This window comes from Neoarius graeffei, chromosome 23 (genome assembly GCF_027579695.1).
Source record: "Neoarius graeffei isolate fNeoGra1 chromosome 23, fNeoGra1.pri, whole genome shotgun sequence".
Classification (NCBI taxonomy): Eukaryota; Metazoa; Chordata; class Actinopteri; order Siluriformes; family Ariidae; genus Neoarius; species Neoarius graeffei.
Genome location: NC_083591.1, coordinates 40,836,496 through 40,863,020, shown reverse-complemented (window position 1 = coordinate 40,863,020; position 26,525 = coordinate 40,836,496). Strand labels below are relative to the sequence as shown.

Sequence of the window (26,525 nt, the reverse complement as noted above, 5' to 3'; positions counted from 1 at the left end):
ATATAGAAAAGCTTAAACTTTTGATCAAGATATATTTAACAAAAGTGTAATAAAGTATTAAAATATTTGTGCCTTATGTTTAAGTGTAGGCGGCACGGTGGTGTAGTGGTTAGCGCTGTCGCCTCACAGCAAGAAGGTTCTGGGTTCGAGCCCTGTGGCTGGCGAGGGCCTTTCTGTGTGGAGTTTGCATGTTCTCCCTGTGTCCGCGTGGGTTTCCTCCGGGTGCTCCGGTTTCCCCCACAGTCCAAAGACATGCAGGTTAGGTTAACTGGTGACTCTAAATTGACCGTAGGTGTGAATGTGAGTGTGAATGGTTGTCTGTGTCTATGTGTCAGCCCTGTGATGACCTGGCGACTTGTCCAGGGTGTACCCCGCCTTTCGCCCGTAGTCAGCTGGGATAGGCTCCAGCTTGCCTGCGACCCTGTAGAACAGGATAAAGCGGCTAGAGATAATGAGATGAGATGAGCTGTTTAAGTGTACTTGCCCTGTAGCTGTGCTTCAGCATTGTTGACTCTTAGTCTTAGTACAACCCCGATTCCAAAAAAGTTGGGACAAAGTACAAATTGTAAATAAAAACGGAATGCAATGATGTGGAAGTTTCAAAATTCCATATTTCATTCAGAACAGAACACAGATGACATATCAAATGTTTAAACTAAGAAAATGTATAATTTAAAGAGAAAAATTAGGTGATTTTAAATTTCATGACAACAACACATCTCAAAAAAGTTGGGACAAGGCCATGTTTACCACTGTGAGACATCCCCTTTTCTCTTTACAACAGTCTGTAAACGTCTGGGGACTGAGGAGACAAGTTGCTCAAGTTTAGGGATAGGAATGTTAACCCATTCTTGTCTAATGTAGGATTCTAGTTGCTCAACTGTCTTGGGTCTTTTTTGTCGTATCTTCCATTTTATCTCATCTCATTATCTGTAGCTGCTTTATCCTGTTCTACAGGGTCGCAGGCAAGCTGGAGCCTATCCCAGCTGACTACGGGCGAAAGGCGGGGTACACCCTGGACAAGTCGCCAGGTCATCACAGGGCTGACACATAGACACAGACAACCATTCACACTCACATTCACACCTACGGTCAATTTAGAGTCACCAGTTAACCTAACCTGCATGTCTTTGGACTGTGGGGGAAACCGGAGCACCCGGAGGAAACCCACGCGGACACAGGGAGAACATGCAAACTCCGCACAGAAAGGCCCTCGCCGGCCACGGGGCTCGAACCCAGGACCTTCTTGCTGTGAGGCGACAGTGCTAACCACTACACCACCGTGCCGCCCCTCTTCCATTTTATGATGCGCCAAATGTTTTCTATGGGTGAAAGATCTGGACTGCAGGCTGGCCAGTTCAGTACCCGGACCCTTTTTCTACGCAGCCATGATGCTGTAATTGATGCAGTATGTGGTTTGGCATTGTCATGTTGGAAAATGCAAGGTCTTCCCTGAAAGAGACGTCGTCTGGATGGGAGCATATGTTGCTCTAGAACCTGGATATACCTTTCAGCATCGATGGTGTCTTTTCAGACGTGTAAGCTGCCCATGCCACACACACTAATGCAACCCCATACCATCAGAGATGCAGGCTTCTGAACTGAGCGCTGATAACAACTTGGGTCATCCTTCTCCTCTTTAGTCCAAATGACACGGCGTCCCTGATTTCCATAAAGAACTTCAAATTTTGATTCGTCTGACCACAGAACAGTTTTCCACTTTGCCACAGTCCATTTTAAATGAGCCTTGGCCCAGAGAAGACGTCTGCGCTTCTGGATCATGTTTAGATACGGCTTCTTCTTTGAACTATAGAGTTTTAGCTGGCAATGGCGGATGGTACGGTGAATTGTGTTCACAGATAATGTTCTCTGGAAATATTCCTGAGCCCATTTTGTGATTTCCAGTACAGAAGCACGCCTGTATGTGATGCAGTGCCATCTAAGGGCCCGAAGATCACGGGCACCCAGCATGGTTTTCCGGCCTTGACCCTTACACACAGATTCTTCCAGATTCTCTGAATCTTTTGATGATATTATGCACTGTAGATGATGATATGTTCAATCTCTTTGCAATTTTACACTGTCGAACTCCTTTCTGATATTGCTCCACTATTTGTCGGCGCAGAATTAGGGGGATTGGTGATCCTCTTCCCATCTTTACTTCTGAGAGCCGCTGCCACTCCAAGATGCTCTTTTTATACCCAGTCATGTTAATGACCTATTGCCAACTGACCTAATGAGTTGCAATTTGGTCCTCCAGCTGTTCCTTTTTTGTACCTTTAACTTTTCCAGCCTCTTATTGCCCCTGTCCCAACTTTTTTGAGATGTGTTGCTGTCATTAAATTTCAAATGAGCCAATATTTGGCATGAAATTTCAAAATGTCTCACTTTCGACATCTGATATGCTGTCTATGTTCTATTGTGAATACAATATCAGTTTTTGAGATTTATAAATTATTGCATTCCGTCTTTATTTACAATTTGTACTTTGTCTCAACTTTTTTGGAATCAGGGTTGTATGTCTGTGGTTCCATATAAGTTTTTTTTTTTTAATTTCTCCTGAGTGGGATAATAATTTTTTTTATGCTTTAAATTTTGATTTTTAAAGAAAATGAATATGTTCTTAATCCTGAGTATCTGTTGTTATTTTGTGAATTCTTACCTTTATAACTTCATTGTAACTGAAGGTACAAAACACTTAAGTTGTCTACTGGTAGTGTGCATGAGGTAAGGGTTAGGGCTAGAAAACTAATAGTATACCTAGAAGGGTAATTGCAGTATACTTCAAAACTAAAAAAGTGGACGAGATGTATATAACCAGTAACTAATAGTATATTTCCTATATGCTATAAAGTATACTTTAGTAAACTAAAAAGTGGACTAGAAGTATAAAACAAGTAAACTCATAGTATATTTCCAGTATACTATGAAGTATGCTTTTGTAAACTAAAGAGTGGACTACAAGTATAGAACTAGTAAACTATTAGTATATAAGTTTACTTGTGGTATACTTGCAGTACAAAATAAAAAAAAAATACTAGTTGTATACTCAAAGTTTACTTCTCTTAGACTTAAAGTATCCTTTTTATAAACTAAAAGTGGGACAATTTAGTCCCAAGAAGTATTAGATTAGTTTACTTACAAGTATACTGTAAGTACATCTGTATACTTGGTACACAAAAGTATATTTAAGGAAATATACTTTAACTTTACTTAATAATACTTACTAAAATCAACTTGAAGTATACTTCTATTTGATAAGGGATAGCCAACGATGCACAGACTGTTTTACTCTATCCACATTCACTGGATTTTGAGAAACAGAGCATTTTTATTTCCTTGCAAATTCGATAAATAAAAACTTTATACAAAATGTCCAACAAAATCATTTCCACTTAGAATGTAAACAAACTGGCGAAATGACAGTAGCAATTTGTGAAAAATGCTGTAATCATAATTCTTGAAATATAAAAAAAAAATACGTTCTTACCATCAAATACTTTTATTCCATATTTTGTTGCGCTTTTTTTTTTGGTATGTTTTGGGGTTTTGTTTTCAAGTAGTTTTTATTTCGTCCTCAGTTGGTTCAGCAACGTGCGCTGTCATTTTGTTTTTCTCTACTCACGGCATATGAGCTGATATCCTAGTAGTAGAGTAGCCAATCAGAGCGTGCGACTGCTCATATCCAGTGAACGTGGATAGAATAATTATGAATATATACAGTATATAGTATGTAGTATTTTTTTGTAATAAGGATTTGAAAGAGGCTTTGTTTTACCTCCGTCTGCACCATGGCTGGTCGTTGTGTACGCAGCATTTTGACTGTTTGGAAGATGTCCACAGCTCCCTCATAACGCATCCTCTCCAGCACGATACTGAGAGTGATGAACACACCCGTCCTACCCACGCCCGCACTGAGAGAGAGAGAGAGAGAGAGAGAGAGAGAGATCAACCACACAGTGAAAAACAGTGTGTGTGGAGTATGAGTCAAGCAAATGAGACAGATGAGGTGTGATGAAAAAAAGGAAGTGGAAGAGAAGGTTGACTCCTGCTTAATGAATCACTCTGATTTGATTAATTAGTTGCTCTAATGTAAGGCAGCGGCTCATGCAGGCATTATCCTGACCCTTCTTTTGCCCATTAGAGGCCTTGTCATTTTTCGTCAGGATGTTCCACTGATCCGTATTAAACATTCTCAAAAAAAAAAACCCTCTGCAGTAAATATAATAACCACCAAGATCGGAGGTGCCAAATTGCCACGTTGGCTTTTTGTGTGCAATGGAATTTGAGGCAAAGACATTTTCTTATACTTATGGCTATAAATGCATCTGTTCTACAGAATAACATCAGTAATCTCAATGCATAAAGCAGAATATGGTGCAAGAAGTTAATCAACTCACTATTAAAATGTAGACACAAATAAATGAATTAGCTGCTATACTAATACAGCTAATATACTGGATCGATTCGCACTTGTGGCATTCGCAGAAGCAAAACTTTCTCACACTGCACCATATTTCTATGTGGTAGTGACTATAAAACACTAACCTGTGTGCAAAGCATTTCCAAAACTGTCTGCACTGCACTGCACTGGTGATTTTTATTGCGTGACACTAATGCAGCTTTAAAGTGAATATTCTGGGTAGGAGCAGAGGGGAACTGTCAGGGCCTTCTAGGCCTTCAGAGAAGGCCCAAACATATCAGCATTTCAAATGTTATATTTAATTTCTTTCATTCTTTCATTACTTTCATAATTTCATTATAATTATTCTCTTCTCATTCTAATTTGGCCTCATTTTCTATCAAATTTGCTTCAGAAATGAAAGGGTTACTGTCCTGAAAACATTAAAACCGAGTTATCCAGTGAGATTTTTTTGTTTGTTGTCTCTCGGCTGAGAAGAGTTTAGAGCTGGCTCACTCACTGGTTAGGACTTCATTGCCAGGACAGAAGGCCATAGCAGTGTATGTTTATGTAGGAAGTGACAGATGAATTAACCAATCAGATTTTGATTTATAGTGGGAGGGACCAAAAACGTATCACCCTAAGCCTTCTCGAAGGCCAACACGAGCTTAACTGCGAGTCGGCGCCGTCAGCACAGCAGTGAAGTCACCTTCCAGCCGGTGTAGCGTTCATCAGTAGTGTTAGCGAATGCTAATAAAGCGGTCAAGCCAGTGCTATCGAGAGCAAGTAGCACAGGCTAACAACCGAGAAACTAAGATTTCTGTCTCCAGACATTTCTTCCACGCTGCACGCTCGCTACAGTATTTTTCACTCATACTTAAGTATTCATTTCCCCATGTAATTTACTTTGTTACTTTTAAAATCAACATCGACAACTACACACAATGGAGCGACCTGGCAGCCTGATGCTAATCCCTTGTAAAATCCTTTGCCTTGTTGCTTTTTTGGTGTCTGGTTAAGTTTTGGCTGAGCTGAAGTCCCAGCTCTAATAGTAACAGTTCACCATTGGGTAGGAGTATACGCCCGGTCATTTTAATCCACAGTACCAGTCAAAAGTTTCTACACCTCCGACTCATTCATATGTTTTTCTGTATTTTGTATTTTCTACAGTGTAGAACAATACTGAAGACATCAAAACTAAAATAACATCTGGAACACATACAGTACGGAATTATGCGGGAACCAAAAAGAAAGTGTTCAAAAACTAAATTTGTTTCATATTTTAGATTCTTCAAAGTAGCCACCATTTACCTTGATGACGCTTTGAACACTATTGGCATTATCTTAACCAGCTTCATGAGGTCATCACCTGGAATGCTTTTCAATTAACCAGTGTGCCTTGTCAAAAGTTAATTAGTGGATGAGTTTCTTGCCTTCTTATTGCGTTTGAGATCAAACAGTAAATAATAATACAGTAAACAGTTTTCAGAGAAGGCTTGGGAGAAAGTGATGTGGTCAGATGAGACCAAAATTGAACTCTTTGGCATCAACTCAATTCATCATGTTTGGAGGGAGAGAAATGCTGAATACAATCCCAAGAACACCATCCCCACCGTCAAGCACAGAGGTGGAAACATTATGCTTTGGGGCTGTTTCTCTGCTAAGGGTACAGGACGACTTCACCGCATTGAGGGGCCGATGGACAGGGCCATGTGGGCCGATGGACAGGGCCATGTGCCGTAAGATCTTGGAAGAGAACTTCCTTCTCTCAGTCAGAGTCTTCCAGCATGGCAATGACCCAAAACATACGGCCAAGGCAACAAAGGAGTGGCTCAAGAAGAAGCACATTAAGGTCGTGGACTGGCTTAGCCAGTCTCCAGACCTTAATCCTATAGAAAATTTGTGGAGGGAACTGAAACTTTGAGTTGCCAACCGACAGCCTTGAAACCTTCAGAATTTGGGGAGGATCTGTAAAGAGGAGTGGACCAAAATCCCTCCTGAAGTGTGCAAACCTGGTGACCAACTACAAGAAACATCTGACTTCTGTGCTTGCCAACAAGGGTTTCTCCACCAAGTACTAAGTCGTGTTTTGCTTACGGACCAAATACTTATTTCACTCGATCAAATACGATTGAATTTATAACCTTTATGCATGTTTTTTTCTGGACTTTTTGTTGATATTCTGTCTCTATTTGTTAAAATAAAAGTACCATAAAATTATAGACCGCTCATTTCTTTGTAACCGGGCAAACTTACAGAATCAGCAGGGGATCAAATAATTATTTTCCCCACTGTATATATATTTTTTTACTTTGTACTTGATCATAGGTAACTTCTAAACCAGTACAGATTTATGGACTACAGCTAGAATTCAGGTTGAAGTTTCAGCCGTGTCACGTGACTACTGTGATCTCTGAGGACACCTATATTTAAGCAGCTGCATGTGCTGATGCTCTGGATTCACATGATGTCAAGTGCTTTTTTCCAAGGGCACAGCAGCAGTAACCATCAGCAGAGATTGCACCCGTGACCTTTTGAATAAGATCCAAGTTATCTCCGAGAGACAGGACAGTGCTACATAACAGATCTATCCAGTACTACAACAAACCTGCAGTGGACAGAGATTGGTCCGTCCTGCCCGAACTGCTCCTTGGTTTTGTGCACCTGCCCAATAAAATCGATGAACCCCTCTCCTGATTTTGGCACTCCCTGTTCAGGCCAGTCAGTGAACTGGAACTGCCTGACTGTCCGCGACTGTCCATCCTTCAGAGAGAAACACAGAGCAGAACATACGCACTATGAGAAGATGATAAAACAGTTGACAAAACATGAACATGTATTTTTCAAATACCTGACAAAGAAGATCCGTAATCTGTGTCAGCTTTTTTGTACCATTTCTTCGCTTTAACATATAATTATCATATATTTATCCCACAGCACTGTTGGATTCTCAAATCTAATCAGCCAAAAGGTGTTGATTCATTTTCTATAACGGCAGCTCTGAGGATTATACCGTGTAATTATTGATCTGGTGAAGCTTTGTGTAAAGAGACGTTTTTCATCAGGGGACAGTCTTCAGGACAGAGGACTTTGTGCTTTCTGGTTTCTTGGTAACACAAGAAGCTGCAGGTTACCAGTTTAACAACTGATTTTAGTATAAATACACCAGCGATCATAGAAAATCACGCATGCTGACTGGTCGAGAGATTCGGACTATTTCGAGTGACTTGGCAAAATGGCAGCCAATCACTTCATCACTGTAAGTGAGGAAGAATTACAAATGATGAAAGAAAATGCTGTTCCTAAAAGCACTATGAAGTTTGGTCTAAAACTATTCAAAGGTAAGGTGGAATTGTGATTTATTTTATCTCTTTCAAAACAAAGTATTTTATGTGAGTTGGCATAGATAAATGACAAGTTTGCGTGCATGCTCATCTCATCTCATTATCTGTGGCCGCTTTATCCTGTTCTACAGGGTCGCAGGCAAGCTGGAGCCTATCCCAGCTGACTACGGGCGAAAGGCGGGGTACACCCTGGACAAGTCGCCAGGTCATCACAGGGCTGACACATAGACACAGACAACCATTCACACTCACATTCACACCTACGGTCAATTTAGAGTCACCAGTTAACCTAACCTGCATGTCTTTGGACTGTGGGGGAAACCGGAGCACCCGGAGGAAACCCACACGGACACGGGGAGAACATGCAAACTCCACACAGAAAGGCCCTCGCCGGCCACGGGGCTCGAACCCGGACCTTCTTGCTGTGAGGCGACAGCGCTAACCACTACACCACTGTGCGTGCATGCTGCTTTTATAAATTTTTTTGAAGATGATTTTAAATTTTTTTTTAAATAATCATTTGTGTAGGGCGGCACGGTGGTGTAGTGGTAAGCACTGTCGCCTCACAGCAAGAAGGTTCTGGGTTCGAGCCCAGCGGCCAATGAAGGCCTTTCTGTGTGGAGTTTGCATGTTCTCCCCGTGTTCGCGTGGGTTTCCTCCGGGTGCTCCGGTTTCCCCCACAGTCCAAAGACATGCAGGTTAGGTTAACTGGTGACTCTAAATTGACCGTAGGTGTGAATGTGAGTGTGAATGGTTGTCTGTATGTGTCAGCCCTGTGATGACCTGGCGACTTGTCCAGGGTGTACCCCGCCTCTCGCCCATAGTCAGCTGGGATAGGCTCCAGCTTGCCTGCGACCCTGTAGGACAGGGTAAACGGCTACAGATAATGGATGGATGGAATCATTTGTGTATTTATACTAAAACAATTATCTGCCTCAGGCTCAGTGAATATCGGTGAATAATAACCGAGATGAAGTCTCGTTTATTATTCACTGATCTTCACTTCACCTTCAGTGAATAACTGTTAAATAATTGTTATAACCCAAGTGATAACTGGAACCTGCCCCATAGATGAACTACAAGCAGTTAAAAAGCCTGGCATGCAGGTCAATAATAAACTGAATATTGTAGTGCCATTGCAGTGGCAATGTGCTGTGATACAAGAGGAATAAAACATGTTTTGATCAACTTTACAGTGATAACAGTAACTCTGCTTCTGTCGTTGATTATTTTCCTAGAATATACCACGTCCTGTTGTGTTTTATTCCTTACATAACATAAGTGAACCCAGAGTAATGATATTTGGGAGCCAAAAAGCCCCCAAATTTTTAGCATCTGTGCTAAAGCAAGCAAATTTTCAAAGATCTATAATTAAAAAAAAAAAAAGCACACAAATAATAGAATAGGCATGTGTAACCTGAGAAAACTGAAAAACCTGTGTAAACTGAGAAACAAGAAGTGTTTTTTATTTTCTTGCAGGTCTAAATGGAAACTGTTGAGCCTGTTTTTCTTCACTCTAATAGCACACATACATACACACAGGACTGTGCAAAAGTCTTCGGCACATGTAAAGAAAAGCTGTAGACTAAAATGACTTAAAAAATAAAGAAATGAAATGTTTCAACGTAAAAAAAAAGAAAAGTCGTGCAGAGCACGATACTTGCAAAAATCACAAAGAACAGAAGAAATGGCCGATTAGGTGTTTTTACAAGATTTGACCTTGGTGACCTTGACCTTTGATCTTGAGCCACCAAAAACTAATGATGTCTTTGTGTGACCCTAGTGAGTCGTCACTAGTTGTCACTTCTTTGTTGAAGACTGGTCAAGAAATGATTACGCAAGAGCACCAACAAACGGACAGATCAACATCCTTGCAAAAATCTCCGATTTTCGCATGTAAAAATACTATAAACAGCAGTAAGCCATAATAAATGAAACAAAGTCAATATTTGGTGTGAGACGACCCTTTGCTTTTAAAAAAAAAAGTTACTGAGATGAAAGCACGGTGGTGTAGTGGTTAGCGCTGTCGCCTCACAGCAAGAAGGTCCGGGTTCGAGCCCCGTAGCCGATGAGGGCCTTTCTGTGCGGAGTTTGCATGTTCTCCCTGTGTCTGCGTGGGTTTCCTCCGGGTGCTCCGGTTTCCCCCACAGTCCAAAGACATGCAGGTTAGGTTAACTGGTGACTCTAAATTGACCGTAGGTGTGAATGTGAGTGTGAATGGTTGTCTGTGTCTATGTGTCAGCCCTGCGATGACCTGGCAACTTGTCCAGGGTGTACCCCGCCTTTCGCCCGTAGTCAGCTGGGATAGGCTCCAGCTTGCCTGTGACCCTGTAGAACAGGATAACGCGGCTAGAGATAATGAGATGAGATGAGATCTTACAGAACCAGCCACAGTTCTTCTGGACACTTTGTCACACTTGCGACTTAATTTTGCACCAAAACCCAGTGGCCTTCATTATGTTTTCTTTTTTAATCTGAAAAGTGCTCTCTTATCTAATATGACGCTCAGATACAAACTTTTTTTTCTGGAATATTTAATTTTGTGTAACATTTGACACCTGGCTGAAACTTCACGTTTCGAAGTCTCACACAAGTCTCATGAAGATCGCGCGGATAAGTGACACCTGTCGTGGACCAAACGAACTAAATTCAACATGGCTAAAAACCGAATAGGCCGATAAGTATAATATTTAATTGCAATTAGTTGCCAATACGAGTTACGATATAAGGTTGCTAAAACCGAAAATGTAATTGAATAACACGTTAATTAAGAAATAAAGCAAGTTTAAAAAATGACTTCAGTTCTCCTTTAATTTTTTTGATTGGCAGTGTAGATTTTTAAAAAAAATCATTATTCTGATACAGAAATGTTTGTATATTACTCTCTTTGTGCCATGCAGTACTCACTCTTGCATCTGTAACTTTGAATTCTCTCAGGATATACTGAGGCATGTTGTACTCAGCCATGGGGTCCACCACAAAGTACTGGTAGCGAGCAGAGCGTTCTGCAGGCCAGTACTGGTGACATTTTTCCTGTATATTCACACAGACATAAAGATGAATCAAAACTGGATTTTGCACACTTGACACTACAGACATACTTAAGTCTTACACACTGTACTTTTAAAATTATGACTCAAAGTGAAAACTTTAAAAATATAGAAAGATCCTACAATCCAGTCCTGTGTAAAATATGAATAGAAACAGAATGTGATGATTTGCAAATCATGGAAACCCTGTATTTTATTGAAAATAGTCAAAGACAACATATCAAATGTTGAAACTGAATTGTTGCTTGAAAAATATATGCTCATTTTGAATTTGATGTCAGCAACACATTTCAAAAAAGTTGGGACAGGTGTATACCACTGTGTTGCATCACCTCTACTTTTAACAACACTCTGTAAATGTTTGGGAACTGAGGAGACCAATTGCTGTAGTTTTGAAAGAGAAATGTTGTCGCATTCTTCCCTGATACACAATTTCAGGTGTTCAGCAGTTCAGGGTCTCCTTTGTCGTAATTTTCGTTTCATAACACACCTAATGTTTTCAATGGGAGACAGGTCTGGACTGCAGGCAGGCCAGTTTAGCACCCAGACTCTTTTACTACTGAGCCATGAAGTAGTAATATGTGCAGAATGTAGTTTGCAAGGCCTTTTCTGAAAACAAAGTCATCTGGATGGCATCATATGTTGCTCCAAAACGTGTATATATCATTCAGCATTAATGATGCCTTCCCAGATGTACAACCTACCCATGTCATGTGCACTAATGCACCCTCATACCATCATAGATGCTGGCTTTTGAACTGTGCACTGATAAGCCGGATGGTCCCTCTCCTCTTTAGCCTGGAGGACGTGGTGTCCATGATTTCTAAAAATAATTTCTACTTTTGATTCGTCAGACCTCGGGACAATTTTCCACTTCGCCTCAGTCTATCGTAAAAGAGCTCAGGCCCAGAGAAGGTGGCGGTGTTTCTGGATATTGTTTATATCTGGTTTTAACTTGCATTTGTGGATGCAGTAATGAACTGTTTTCACAGACGATGGTTTTCTGAAGTGTTCCTGAGCCCATACAGTGATTTCCACTACAGAAACGTGTCTGCTTATAATGCAGTGTCGCCTGAGGGCCTGAAGATCACAGGCATCCAATGCCAGTTTTCAGCCTTGTCTCTTGCATACAGAGATTTCTCCAGATTCTCTGAATCTTTTAATGATATTATGTACCACAGATGATGTGATCCCCAAATTCTTTGCAATTTTACATTGAGGAATGCTATTCTTAAATCATTGTGCTGTTTGCCCACACAGTCTTTCACAGAGCAGTGAACCCCTCCTCATCTTTACTTCTGAGAGCTTCTGAGAGACTCCACCTCTCTGGGATGCTCTTTTTATACCTAATCATGTTACTGACCTGTTGCCAATTAACCTATTTAGTTGTGAGAAGTTCCACTAGGTGTTTTTTTTTTTTTGCAGCATTATGCTACTTTTCCAGTCTTTTTGTTGTCCCTGTCCCATTTTTTTTGAAACATGTTGCTGGCATTAAATTCAAAATGAGTATATACTGTATTTTTTGAAAAACAGTAAAATTTCTTCTTTTCAGCATTTGATATGTTGTCTTTGTACTCGTTTCAATGTAATATAGGGTTTCCAGGATAATAATATAATATAGTATAATTATTATAGTTCGTATGACTAAGACTATTATGACCAGTATAAAATGGTGGAATATATTCTGCCTCATTCCTATTCTCACACACACACACACACACACACACACACACACACACACACACGCTAGAATATAAAATATTACAAATTAATGAACAGGATATGGGGTGATATCTACTGATAGAGTTCCCTTATTTTATTCAAACACAATTCAAAGTAAAAGCATCAACATAACAAGGTTCAATCATTATAATGAAATTTCAACACAAAGCATGAAAGCATATTAATGATTTTGCTTATTTAATCTAAATCACATCCGTATGTCAGCTTCGAACTAAATTAAAGCACTAAATTTCAGGTTAATTTCTAAGTTTCTAAGGTGTGTTGCAGTTCGTCACCCACCCGCCCCATTTCTCTCAGTTTGGTGAGCATGACCACGATGGTGGAGTTGTGTTCCCACAGCATCCTCCAGAAATCCTCTGTGGTCTCCGCTAAAGGACCTTGTGTCGCGATGTATGCCTTCTGCTGCCTAAAAGAGGGAAACATGGTGATACACAATCAGAATACATTAAACCCTGGCATAAACGCCAACATGTTCGGAACACAGCAGATGTGGAATAAAAGGAGAGGGTGTGACCTTGTATACTAATGAGCAAGAACACTCTATACAATGTTATTTAATCTGTAAATCAGTTTATGATTAAGTTTTATATGTCTACAGATAATTTCTTATTGTACCATTTGGCAGGAACTGAAATGACTATACATTAATTAAATATGTCATATCGGTATACATAATTATGCTTCATTTTAAAGGAACAGTCCACCGTACTTCCATAATGAAATATGCTCTTATCTGAATTGAGACGAGCTGCTCCGTATCTCTCCGAGCTTTGCGCGACCTCCCAGTCAGTCAGACGCGCTGTCACTCCTGTTAGCAATGTAGCTAGGCTCAGCATGGCCAATGGTATTTTTTGGGGCTGTAGTTAGATGCGACCAAACTCTTCCGCGTTTTTCCTGTTTACATAGGTTTATATGACCAGTGATATGAAACAAGTTCAGTTACACAAATTGAAACGTAGCGATTTTCTATGCTATGGAAAGTCCGCACTATAATGACAGGCGTACTAACACCTTCTGCGCGCTTCGACAGCGCATTGTGCGCTGTCGAAGCGCGCAGAAGGTGTTAGTACGCCTGTCATTATAGTGCGGACTTTCCATAGCATAGAAAATCGCTACGTTTCAATTTGTGTAACTGAACTTGTTTCATATCACTGGTCATATAAACCTATGTAAACAGGAAAAACGCGGAAGAGTTTGGTCGCATCTAACTACAGCCCCAAAAAATACCATTGGCCATGCTGAGCCTAGCTACATTGCTAACAGGAGTGACAGCGCGTCTGATTGACTGGGAGGTCGCGCAAAGCTCGGAGAGGTACAGAGCAGCTCGTCTCAATTCAGATAAGAGCATATTTCATTATGGAAGTACGGTGGACTATTCCTTTAACATTTTGGTAAAACAGTCATGTCAAGTATTTTGTAATTAGGAAATGGAAAAAAGAATAGGTGTGTAAATTGAGAAATGGCTTACAATAGCATTTTATTTTAATGGAAACAATGAGGTGGTATTTGGAAAAAGGTTAACATCTGGACTGCTCTAATTAGGCACTTGCAATACATTTTATATATAATTTGCATTAAAATGCATCTTCTTTGATGTGCCATCAAACTGACTTACCTTTATTTCATAAACCACACATTTAGAGCCCATTTAGGATCTGTGAGTTGGCCAGTTCACATTTAAATACAAAGGTTGAAAGGTGACATTATACCCCTTTTCTTCAAGTTGAGACAGTTCCCAGAGGTCTTAATAACTTATCTGCGACATGCTTTGGTCAAAATACCACAAGAATAAAGCACCACAGCCCCCTTCTCACCCTGTCTAAACAGCCCTGTTCAAACGGCTGGTTTGAGTGTCTGTTCCTTTAAATGATAATGAGCCACTGCTCATCCCTCCCCCTCTTTCACCAGTCAATCAGGTAACACTTCCCTCATGAATATTCATTCACAAAGGCAGTTCTCAAGCCATGAGTGGAGGTATTCAGATGAGGGCGTAGCATCATCCTTTTGAGCTCCCCTTGTGACATAGAAAGAGGAGCTGCATTTGAACAGCTTATTGAAGAACATGTTTTCTTAAACCGGCAACCCAAAAGAAATTGACAGTTACCCCTTTTCCACCAAATCAGTTCCAGGGCTGGTTCGGAGCCAGTGCTGGTGCTGGTTCACAACTAGTTCAACTTGCGAGCCAGCTGAGAACCAGTTTGCTTTTCCATAGCTCACGGAGCTACGTCATTACGTCGCTGTATACGTCATTACGTCGCTGTATACGTCAGTTACGTCGCTACGTTTGCATAAACCTTGGCGCGAATATCGAAGCAAAAACAACACGGAAGCAGCAGCAGCAGCAGCAACAACAACAATAATAATAATGGATGACTTCGCGTTTGTACAGCTGCTGCTTCTCGTCGCTTAAAAATGGCGATCTTTCGCGGTCTTGTTATTGTTGTTGGTCTTAACAACTCCGCCCCCCCGCTGACGTAAGCGGTTCTTTCCTCTGGCCCAGCAGAGAGTTGGTGCTAGCCTGGAACCGGTTTTTCTGGCCCCAGAGCCAGTTCTTTGTCAGTGGAAACAGAAAACCCGGTTCCAAACTAAGCACTGGCCCCGAACCAGCCCTGGAACTGCTTTGGTGGAAAAGGGGCATGTGTGTCTTATTTCAGAGTATGTGGGTTGATAGGCAACCCAGATACCCAAACGTATATGCACATTAATGTATATGAAAAAGTGAGATTTTCATAATATGTCCCCTTTAACAACAATATACTATATTGCTATAATTTAAATATGGCTTGTTTTAATGTGATTCCTAATAACGTTTCAAAATAATAGCACATTTACTCCATCTTCATAGTTAGAGTGATATTTGCAATATTAATTTGTAACAGAAATGAATAATAAAAAAGAGGAGAGTATGATGAGTTTCTCTCAAGTTATAAATATCAAGCAACCCCACCCCTAGTTTGGGAATCTTTGCCTTAATATTCCTCTTATTAAAATGCCATTCTGTACCATTTGTTTAGCACTAATAATGATTAAAACGCAAAAAAAAAAGGTGTTTAAAAACTTTGGATTGGCAATGTAGGGTATTACATATCACGTTTAGCCACTTAAACTCAGCTTTAGTTATTCATTTCAAAGCATGTTGTTTATTAACTAGTGAAACTAATGGAGTATGTATACAGTTTGAGGAGAGTGAGGAATTTCTAATGGTCCCTAGAAATCCTACTCTTCAATTGTACACAGATTAAGCAGACATCATTACCTCACAAAAACAAGCCAATATAAAAAGTTAATTAAGTCCAAAGCAGTGTTATGTTCTACCTGTATCCATCAATAAAGCTGGCGTTGATGTAGTCCGAGCCATCGAGGCCTCTGATTGGCTGCAGGCACACGCGGGTGGTCTCATATGGCATGATGTTTACCAGCCTGTTCTTGAACTTGTTGCAGGGCAGGTTGGCCGTCACAAACCTGGAGGTGTGAGCTTTAGTGTTCGCCAGGCGCTATGAAAAGAAAAGAAAACATGTTTAGTGTTCAACAAACTAGATTAAACAGCACAAAGTCTGAAAAAATAAAGGTGGATGGAGAAGACTGTGACTAAAAGTGGCTCAAATGATGAAAATCAAATGGCTAAACAAGTACCATCTTATTCATTAGTATCAATATAGCTTAAAATGAATTGTTTACCAATTTAAAGGGGCAGTTTGTAATTTTGCCTGAAAGGAGAACGGCACGGAAAACATTGACAAGCTTCCGCAATTTCCCGAACCAACCCCACTCCCTTTGTTAAAACTACTTATGACTCGTGAGTTGTCAGTTAGCGCTGAGCAGCTGTTCGTACCGGAGTCAGACTTCAGATTTCTGGGCCAGAAATAATGAAACAGGAGCCAAAAATGAACAAACGAGTTAGTTTTCATTCCATATTTCAAATCAGTTTTTAGATGAATGATTATGTTTTTACAGGTTTAGAAGCATGTTTAAAAAAATGACAAATGCCACTTTTAAAAAGTTTGATCACTAAAAAAACAAGTTCAATATTTAGATCAGATTTTCAAGGTTTTTGTAAAAAAAAAAAATCATCTTAACATCCTAGAACTCAAGTCGCACAAGAAGTTAATATCCTTCTACCATTAACACATCCTACCCCAAATGCAGCATTTGCAAGGCCACCAGAATTGCAAATGACCCCCCCCCCCCCCCCCCCATCCCTCTATGATTCTTCACCCTTCTGCCATCTGGCAGAAGGTAACCTGAGCATCCGTGCGCCTACATCCAGACTTCATAATTGCTTCTTCCTTGAGGTAGTCAGACTTCTCAACACACTGCTGCCTCCAACACCCTCCTGGTCTTATCAAACCCTTCCTAACATCCAACCTTTGTATGACCATCTCTGCAAACATGCTGCAAAGAGACACTGATCTTCCTGCTACACTTTTCTCCAAGTGTATGATAGTCTAGAGCCTACCATTTACAAATACTTTGTCCTCTTTTTTCCAATCCAATACTGTTCTATGTATTTATTGTCCTTTGTATTTATCGTACATTATCATCATCATTTATACTACAGCACAGTTGAATGCTTGAATCTGGTTGGTCAGAAGATGTGTCTTATTTTCCAGCTGTACCCTGATTGATGGATATTATGAATAATAATAAATGGACAAATTTAGATAGTGCCATATCTATCACTCTATGGCACTTGACACTAATAATAATTGAAGTTGACTGTGCACAATTAAAATAAATTAAAATATATATATATATATATATATATATATAGTGTCTTGCAAAAGTATTCATCCCCTTTGTGTTTGTCCTGTTTTGTCACATTACAAGCTGGAATTAAAATGGATTTTTGGGGTGTTAGCACCATTTGATTTATACAACATGCCTACCACTTTCAAGGTGAAAATTGTTGTTTTATCGTGACACAAACAATAATTAAGATGAAAAAGAAAAAAAACCCCAGAAATCTGGAGTGTGCATAGGTATTCACCCCCCAAAGTCAATACTTTGTAGAGACACCTTTTGCTGCAATTACAGCTGCAAGTCTCTTGGGGTATGTCTCTATTAGCTTAGCACATCTAGCCACTGGGAGTTTTGCCCATTCCTCAAGGCAAAACTGCTCCACCTCCTTCAAGTTAGATGGGTTGCGTTGGTGTACAGCAATCTTCAAGTTATGCCACAGATTCTGAACTGGATTGAGGTCTGGGCTTTGATTAGGCCATTCCAAGACATTTAAATGTTTCCCTTTCAACCACTCCAGTGTAGCTTTAGCAGTATGTTTAGGGTCATTGTCCTGCTGGAACGTGAACCTTCATCCCAGTCTCAAACCTCTGGCCAACTCAAACAGGTTTTCCTCCAGAATTGCCCTGTATTTAGTGCCATCCATCTTTCCTTCAGTCCTGACCAGCTTTCCTGTCCCTGCAGATGGAAAAACATTCCCACAAAATGATGCTGCCACCACCATGCTTCACTGTAGGAATGGTGTTCTCAGGGTGATGGGAAGTGTTGGATTTGTACCACACATGCCGCCACACATGATGACCAAAAAGTTCAGTTTTTGTCTCATCTGACCAGAGAATCTTCTTTCATGTGTTTGGGGAGTCTGCCACATGCTGTTGGGCAAACTCCAAACATGTTTTCTTAAGCAATGACTTTTTTCTGGCCACTCTTCCATAAAGCCCCGCTCTGTGGACTGTACGGCTTAAAGTGGTCCTATGGACAGATACTCCCATCTCCACTGTGGATCTTTGCAGCTCCTTCAGTGTTATCTTTGGTGTCTTTGTTGCATCTCTGATTAATGCCCTCCTTGCCCGGTCTGTGAGTTTTGGTGGGCGGCCTTCTCTTGTCAGGTTTGTAGTGGTGCCATATTCTTTCCATTTTGCTATAATGGATTTAATGGTGCTCTGTGGGATATTCAAAGTTTGGGATATTTTTTATAACCCAACCCTGATCTATACTTCTCCACAACTTTGTCTCTGACCTGTTTGGAGGCTCCTTGGTTTTCATGTTGTTTGCTTAGTAGTGTTGCAGAGTCAGGGTCCTTCCAGAACAGGTTGATTTATACAGACATCATGTGATCAATCATGTGACACTTTGATTGCACACAGGTGGATCTTAATCAATTAATTATGTGACTTATGAAGTGAATTGATTGGACCAGCTCTTATTTAGGGGTTTCATACGAAAGGGGGTGAATACCTATGCACACTCCAGATTTCTGTTTTTCATCTTAATTATTGTTTGTGTCACAATAAAACAACAATTTGCACCTTTAAAGTAGTAGGCATGTTGTGTAAATCAAATGGTGCTAACCCTCCAAAAATCCATTTTAATTCCATCTTGTAATGCAACAAAACAGGACAAACACCAAGGGGGATGAATACTTTTGCAAGACCCTGTACACATGTAAAATCATAACAATAAGTTATTCATAAGCCATTCTGAAGAGATGAGTTTTAAGGTATTTTTTGAACTGTTTGAGATTGGTTATGTTCTTTAAGTTCTTTGGAAGTGCATTCCATAATTTAGGGCCAGTGTACTTAAATGTCCTTCCACCAAAAGTACTGCATTTGAATCTTGGAATGACGAGATCATTGTTGCCATCTGCTCTTGTGCCTTTGTTTGGTCCCTTGTGGAGAAGTTCTGTAAGGTATGATGGCGAGGATCCATAAAGTGACTTGTGTACAGTAACCAAGACTTGATAGTCGATCCTTCCTTTGATAGGCAACCAATGGAGAACTTTGATTACAGATGCAACACGATCGTACTTGCCAATCCGGGTGATAAATCACGCAGACGACTTCTGTATAGCATGCAGGTAGTTAAGACTAGAAGCTGGCAGACCATAGAGGATACCATTACAGTAATCTAACTTTGATGTTATCATCATGTTTACCATGATCTTGGTAGCCTCCTCACTAATGCAATGGTAAACTTTAAACATGTTGTTTAGCTTAAAGAGGCAGGTCTTTGAGATGTTCTTGATATTCTCCTTTAGAGTCACTGCATTATCCAGATCACATCCTAAAATACAGACAGAGTTAGTAAGAGCAACGGGTTTCTGGCTGACCATCAGAGGAGATAGCTCGAACCGATCAAGACTGCGTCAAGGACCTGCGATGACAAGAACTTCGGTCTTGTCATTGTTGAGTTTCAGTTTGTTGGCTGACATCCATTGATGAATATCAGCCAGCAGGCACTCCATTTGGGCCTTCACCAGAGAAGAGTACAGTTGACAGTCATCAGCATACAGATGGCTGTTGACGTCATGCTTTTGGGCAATGTCACCAAGAGACAAAATGTACATAGTAAAGAGTTTAGGACCCAAAACAGATCCATGTGGTACTCCAAACTTCAGGTCTTTCAGTTCTGATTTGATGCCATCGATACCCACTTTTAAGGATCTCCCCTCAAGGTATGACCTGATCTAGTTAAGGCAGGTGTCTGGAATTCCAAGATGGCTGTCCAGACAGCTAAGGAGAATCTCATGATCGATAGTGTCGAACGCCACTGATAATTAATGTTTTTGGACATTGTAATCATTGGCAAATCACTATGGTATAAGTGAAATAACACACTCCAGACTGCTCAGTTATACAAGAATAATGCTGCGCTTGCACGTCATGCCGCATCAACCTGCATTGTTTTTGTTTATAGTCTGTCATGTGTTTTTCCTTACTTATTTGCACTCTGTGTAGTCCTGTGTACCATGCTCCTGTATTGTTATGTGTCACACCATGGTCCTGAAGACATGACATTTCATTCTAATGGATATGAGCTATATCTAGTTATACAGCTTTGACATTTGACATGATGTCTGTACCTTAAACTCCAGTGCTCTGCCGGTGACGTGCTCGCCATTTTCCACCTGTGCCAGTTTCTGCATGTAGGAGTAGAGGCTGCGTGCTGCCACCTCAGTGTTGCCACAGGTGACAGCCTCCAGCAGGGCCTCATGGATGAAGCTGTACTGATCCTCCGTCTGCACCATGTAATTCCTCTGAGAGCGCATCAGAGTCACGTGACCATAGATGTCCACAGTGCGCTCGTGACGGATACGCTCCAGCATGGCATCAATCACGATGAAGCAGCCTGTACGTCCCACACCCGCACTGAGAGAGAAAGATCATTCTCAGGATCATTCTAACTTCTCACTGTGTGTGCGTGATGTATAATAAATTCTCCAAAGACACAATCCATGACCAGAGACAAGATCCAGCTGAGTTAATCAACCACACATTGTAAAGATCAGAGAGACAAACAGAGCAAGACAGAGGAGGAGATATTATAAGCTTCTGAAAGAGGAGAAGAAATCAACATCTTACTTTCTATTTAATCCTTATTAGAGGCCACATTACAGATCTAAAGGTTGTCTATTCTTAAAATTACTTCTGGGAAATATGCTGAAAGATAATACGCTTTTTGTGGTATGGAGTCTGCAGTGGAGAGACACAAGTCCAAAACCAGACTGTATATATATATATATATATATATATATATATATATATATATATATATCAGAGCCAGTCTGGAAAAACCCTTTGGATGTGTCTGTGGCTAAATTCTGGTAGCCAAAAATGTCAATACAATCAGGTTTTGACCAAACAAATACAATGATGTGCTGTGTTAAGGAAGAAAATTATACATTTTCAACTGCAAGCGTATAGAATACTTTGATAAATTGTAATTATTTCAAGTAGATTAAGCAGATTGCAAAGTGGCACGGTGGTGTAGTAATTAGCACTGTTGCCTCAGAGCAAGAAGGTTCCGGGTTTGAACCTCACGGCCAAAGGGAGCCTTTCTGTGTGGAGTTTGCATGTTCTCCCTGTGTCTGCGTGGATTTCCTCCGGGTGCTCCAGTTTCCCCCAAAGACATGCAGATTAGTTAAAATACCCAGCTACTGGGGTTGCACAAGTCATTGTACACTTAGTGCCAGTCCCAAGCCCGGATAGTTTGGGAGGGTTGCGTTAGGAAGGGTAAACCTTATGTCAAATCAAATATGCGGATTAGATCTGCTGTGGTGACCCGTAACGGGAACATCCGAAAGAAGAAGAAGATTAAGCAGATTACAAATGTAGAGAAGGGCATGGCTCAGGATAATTAGAACTCAATTCCAGTTGAGATAATATAGCGATGACAACAGAATTATTAGAACTCTTAAAATAAAAAGGATTTCATTTCAGGACCAGCTGCAGTTTTTCAGAATGTGTATAGAAAATGTCTAAATTTCACCATGTGAAGGATTTGTTCATACACAAATAAGTACATCCATACAGTGGATAAATACTACATATACACCACAGTAATGAAATTAAAAACACTCACAGGTAAAGTGCATTACATTGATTACGTTGTTACGATGACACCTGTCAAGGGGTGGGATATATTAGGCTGTAAGAATACAGTCAGTTCTCGAAGTTGATGTGTTGGAAGCAGGAAAAATGGGAAAGTGTAAGGAGGAGCGACTTTGACAAGGGCCAGATTGTGATGGCTAGATGACTGGGTCTGAGCATCTCCAAAATGGCACATCTTGTGGGGTGTTACCGGTATGCAGTGGTTAGTACCTACCAAAAGTGGTCCAAGGATCCAAAGGACAGATGGTGAACCGGCGACAGGGTCATGGGTGTCGAAGGTTCATTGATTTGTGTGGAGCACGAAGGCTAGCCCATATGGTCCAATCCCACAGAAGAGCTACTGAAGCACAAACTGTTGAGCCAGCATTAACTTTTTCAGCAGTTTGTGCTTCAGTAGCTCTTCTGTGGGACTGGACCATATGGGCAAGCCTTCGTGCCCCATGCGAATCAATGAGCCTTCAACATCCATGACCTTGTTGCCGGTTCACCGGTTGTCTTTTGGATCCTTGGACCACTTTTGGTAGGTACTAACCACTGAATACCGGGAACACCCCACAAGATGTGCCATTTTGGAGATGCTCAGATAGGCCCAGTCATCTAGCCATCACAATCTGGCCCTTGTCAAAGTCACTCAGATCCTTACGCTTGCCCATTTTTCCTGCTTCCAACACATCAACTTCGAGAACTGATTGTTCTCTTGCTGCGTAATATACCCCACCCCTTGACAGATGCCACTGTAATGAGATAATCAATGTTATTCACTTCAGCTGTCAGTGGTTTTAATGTTATGGCTGATTGGTGTATACACATATACATGTGCAATTTTAGGACTGTACATCCTGAAGGTAATCGAGCCATACTGAAAATATGAACAAAAGTCCTACAACACTAAAACTAATTGACAGAAGCACAGATGTTAAGAAAGTTTATTTTTTCACTTTTATCCAAAGTGACTGGCATTTTAGCTGAGCAGTTGAAGGGCAAAAACCTGGCTCAAGGGCTCAACAATCTCAGCTTGGCAGGAACCAGGACTAAAACTTACAACCTTCTGAACTGTAGCCCAGATCCCTAACCACCGAACTACCATCCCTAAATGGCCTATGACTAAAGCCAAATAACACTGAAACCCATAAAAATGGATGGTGTGTGTGTGAGCTCACGACCCGTATACCGACCTGCAGTGAACGATGATAGGCCCTGCATCTGGAGGATTACAGGCTTTAACTCTGCGCAGGAAAGCCAAGAATGGAGTGGGATACTCGGGTACACCGTGATCAGGCCATGCTGTGAACTGGAACTGTCTCACCTCTCTCCTCTCATTACAGCCACTCTGAGAGACAGCAAGATAGACAGAGACACAAAGGCAAAAGAGTTTAAAACTAATAAATAATAGGGAAAGGAAAATGAAAATAATGTTGTCTATTTCCTGTCTTTTTCCCTCTGTAAGATGCAATACATGTGAAGTCAACCACAAAGACCAAATGTGGGTGATTCCTTTGTGTGTGTGTACACGTGTGTGTGTGTGTGTGTGTGTGTGTGTGTGTGTGTGTGTGTGTGTGTGTGTGTGTGTGTGAGAGAGAGATAGAGAGAAGCCTGATATGTAATACACTCTCCATGAGGGAAGAAGGTAATTATAGAGCCTAAGTCTCCAAGTCTCTGGAGAAAAGCTGTGGTGAGAAACACAGAGAATGTCAACTACTGAGATTAATTTAGACAGCGAGTCACGGAGAAGGAGCTTCGAGTCGAGAATGTGAGACAGGCAGGGAGTAGAAAGAAATATCACCTGTTCACGGAACTGAAAGCAGACAGTGTAAGATTGACAGGGATAGAGAGATAAGGAAAATGGCGGGGAGACAGATTGGTTAATGGGATGATTGTTTTCATGCAAGAAAACAACATGAAATCTAAAGATATTTTGTAGAGGTTTTTTTTCAACCTTATTCTATTATCGACTGCATAGTTACATATTATTTAATATATAGGATACATTCTGATCACCTTGTGCAGTGAGAGCGTCCGTACACAAAACGTGGCAAGCTCCATGGTGTCCAGCAGAGTGACCTGCACCAAGCCGTACGTTTCTGTGCCTCTGCTGGGCCAGTACTGATCACACTTTATCTACAAAGAGACAGACAACAGCCTTTAATCACAAACATACACAAAGTGTTAGACACAATGTGTACATAAAGATAAACACAGATGTATCTACTGTAAATACAATATACAAACATAGTATAGTATATGATATGGACATGAGTGTTTTACTGGGAAATACACCACTTGTATTTTTTATACGAGATACGAGCTACATCAAGGACATGGAGAACCAAAACCGTGACATAAATCTCACTCATGAGGAAATCAATGAATTGTTTTGATACATTTCGGTACTTTTTGTTTGTGAATGTCTCATCTCATCTCATTATCTGTAGCCACTTTATCCTTCTACAGGGTCGCAGGCAAGCTGGAGCCTATCCCAGCTGACTACGGGCGAAAGGCGGGGTACACCCTGGACAAGTCGCCAGGTCATCACAGGGCTGACACATAGACACAGACAACCATTCACACTCACATTCACACCTACGGTCAATTTAGAGTCACCAGTTAACCTAACCTGCATGTCTTTGGACTGTGGGGGAAACCGGAGCACCCGGAGGAAACCCACGCGGACACGGGGAGAACATGCAAACTCCACACAGAAAGGCCCTCGCCGGCCACGGGGCTCGAACCTGGACCTTCTTGCTGTGAGGCGGCAGCGCTAACCACTACACCACTGTGCCGCCCGTTTGTTAATGTGTCTATATAAATTTTTTAAAAATCATACGTTGGCTTGAAGATATGAAGTTTATCTTCTTGTGTTGAGAAACTTGCATTTTTCATACGAAATACATCATAGATCTGAGTGACGTATTTACAGTGGTATGCAAAAGTTTGGGCACCCCTGGTCAAAATTGCTGTTACTGTGAACAGTTAAGCAAGTTGAAGATGAAATGATCTCCAAAAGGCATAAAGTTAAAGATGACTCATTCCCTTTATATTTTAAGCAAAAACAATTTTTTAATTTTCTTCTTTTACATTTTCAAAATGACAAAAAAGGAAAAGGGCCCGAAGCAAAAGTTTTGGCACCCTGCATGGTTAGTACCTAGTAACACCCCCTTTGGCAAGCATCACAGCTTGTAAACACTTCTTGTAGCCAGCTAATAATCTTTCAGTTCTTACCTGGGGGATTTTCACACATTCATCCTTGCAAAAGATTTCCAGTTCTACAAGTTTCTTGGGCTGTCTTGCATGCACTGCTCTTTTGAGATCTATCCACAGATTTTCAATGATGTTTAGGTCAGGGGACTGTGAGGGCCAGGGCAAAACCTTCAGCTTGTGTCTCTTGAGGTATTCCATTGTAGATTTTGAGGTGTGTTTTGGATCATCATCTTATTGTAGGACCCATCCTCTTTTTAACTTCAACTTTTTTACAGATGGTGTGATGTTTGCTTTCAGAATTTGCTGGTATTTATTCGAATTCATGCTTCCCACTGGCTGCAACACAACCCCAAAGCATGATCGATCCACACCCATGCTTCAGAGTTGGAGAGGTGTTCTTTTTCTGGAATTTGGCACCCTTTTTTCTTCAAACATACCTTTGCACATTGTGGCCAAAAAGTTCTATTTTGATTTCATCAGTCCACAGGACTTGTTTCCAAAATGCATCAGGCTTATTTAGATGTTCATTTGCAAACTTCGGACGCTGAATTTTGTGGCTAGGACGCAGGAAAGGTTTTCTTCTGATGACTCTCCCATGAAGGTCATATTTGTTCAGGTGTCACTGCATAGTAGAACAGTGCACCACCACTCCAGGGTCTGCTAAATCTTTCTGAAGGTCTTTTGCAGTCAAACAGGGGTTTTTATTTGCCTTTCTAGCAATCCAACGAGCAGTTCTTTCAGAAAGTTTTCTTCATCTTCCAGACCTCACCTTGATCTCCACTGTTCCTGTTAACTGCCATTTCTTAATAACATTACAATCTGAGGAAACAACTACCTGAAAACACTTTACTACGTTCTTGTAGCCTTCTCCTGCTTTGTGAGCATCAATTATTTTGTTATTCAGAATGCGAGGGAGTTGCTTAGAGGAGCCCATGGCTGTTGATTTTAGGGACAAGTTTGAGGAGTCAGAGAATTTATACAGCTTTGAAATCTGCATCATCTGACCTTTCCTAATGAAGAATTTGAACAAGCCACAGCTCAATAAGCTAATTAAGGTCTGGAACCTTGGTACAAGTTACCTGAGAACTCAAATGCATTGGGGTGCCCAAACTTTCGCATGGTGTTCCTTTTCTTTTTTCACTCTACAATTGTACAAAACAAAAATAATACACAAATCTTGCAGAAAACGCTGAAATGTGTCGTCTTTACCTTTATGCCTTTTGGTGATCAGTTCATCTTCTGCTCACTTAACTATTCACAGTAACAGACATTTTCAGTAAGGGTGCCCAAACTTTTGCATGCCACTGTAAATAATATTGGCTGGTATTGAGTGGTCTGTCAGATATATTCCATTCAGCTAGCATGATACTGAACAAGTCGAAGATGAGTTCGATATCATGCTAGCTGAATGGAACATATCTGATATACCATGAAAAAAAGC

At 40.8% G+C, this 26,525-nt stretch overlaps 1 protein-coding gene across 1 annotated transcript in view; it reads right to left on the bottom strand.

Moving 5' to 3' along the window:
- LOC132871725 (receptor-type tyrosine-protein phosphatase S-like) overlaps positions 1–26,525 on the bottom strand; it is a 328,962-nt gene that overhangs the window by 3,201 nt on the left and 299,236 nt on the right. The window contains exons 22-29 of the mRNA XM_060906174.1: positions 23,885–24,004; positions 23,062–23,216; positions 20,359–20,644; positions 15,855–16,033; positions 12,819–12,945; positions 10,654–10,779; positions 7,011–7,165; positions 3,779–3,914 (exon numbers count right to left, since the gene is read on the bottom strand). Coding sequence (XP_060762157.1) covers positions 3,779–3,914; positions 7,011–7,165; positions 10,654–10,779; positions 12,819–12,945; positions 15,855–16,033; positions 20,359–20,644; positions 23,062–23,216; positions 23,885–24,004 — 1,284 coding nt within the window. The remainder of the gene's footprint in view (positions 1–3,778; positions 3,915–7,010; positions 7,166–10,653; positions 10,780–12,818; positions 12,946–15,854; positions 16,034–20,358; positions 20,645–23,061; positions 23,217–23,884; positions 24,005–26,525) is intronic.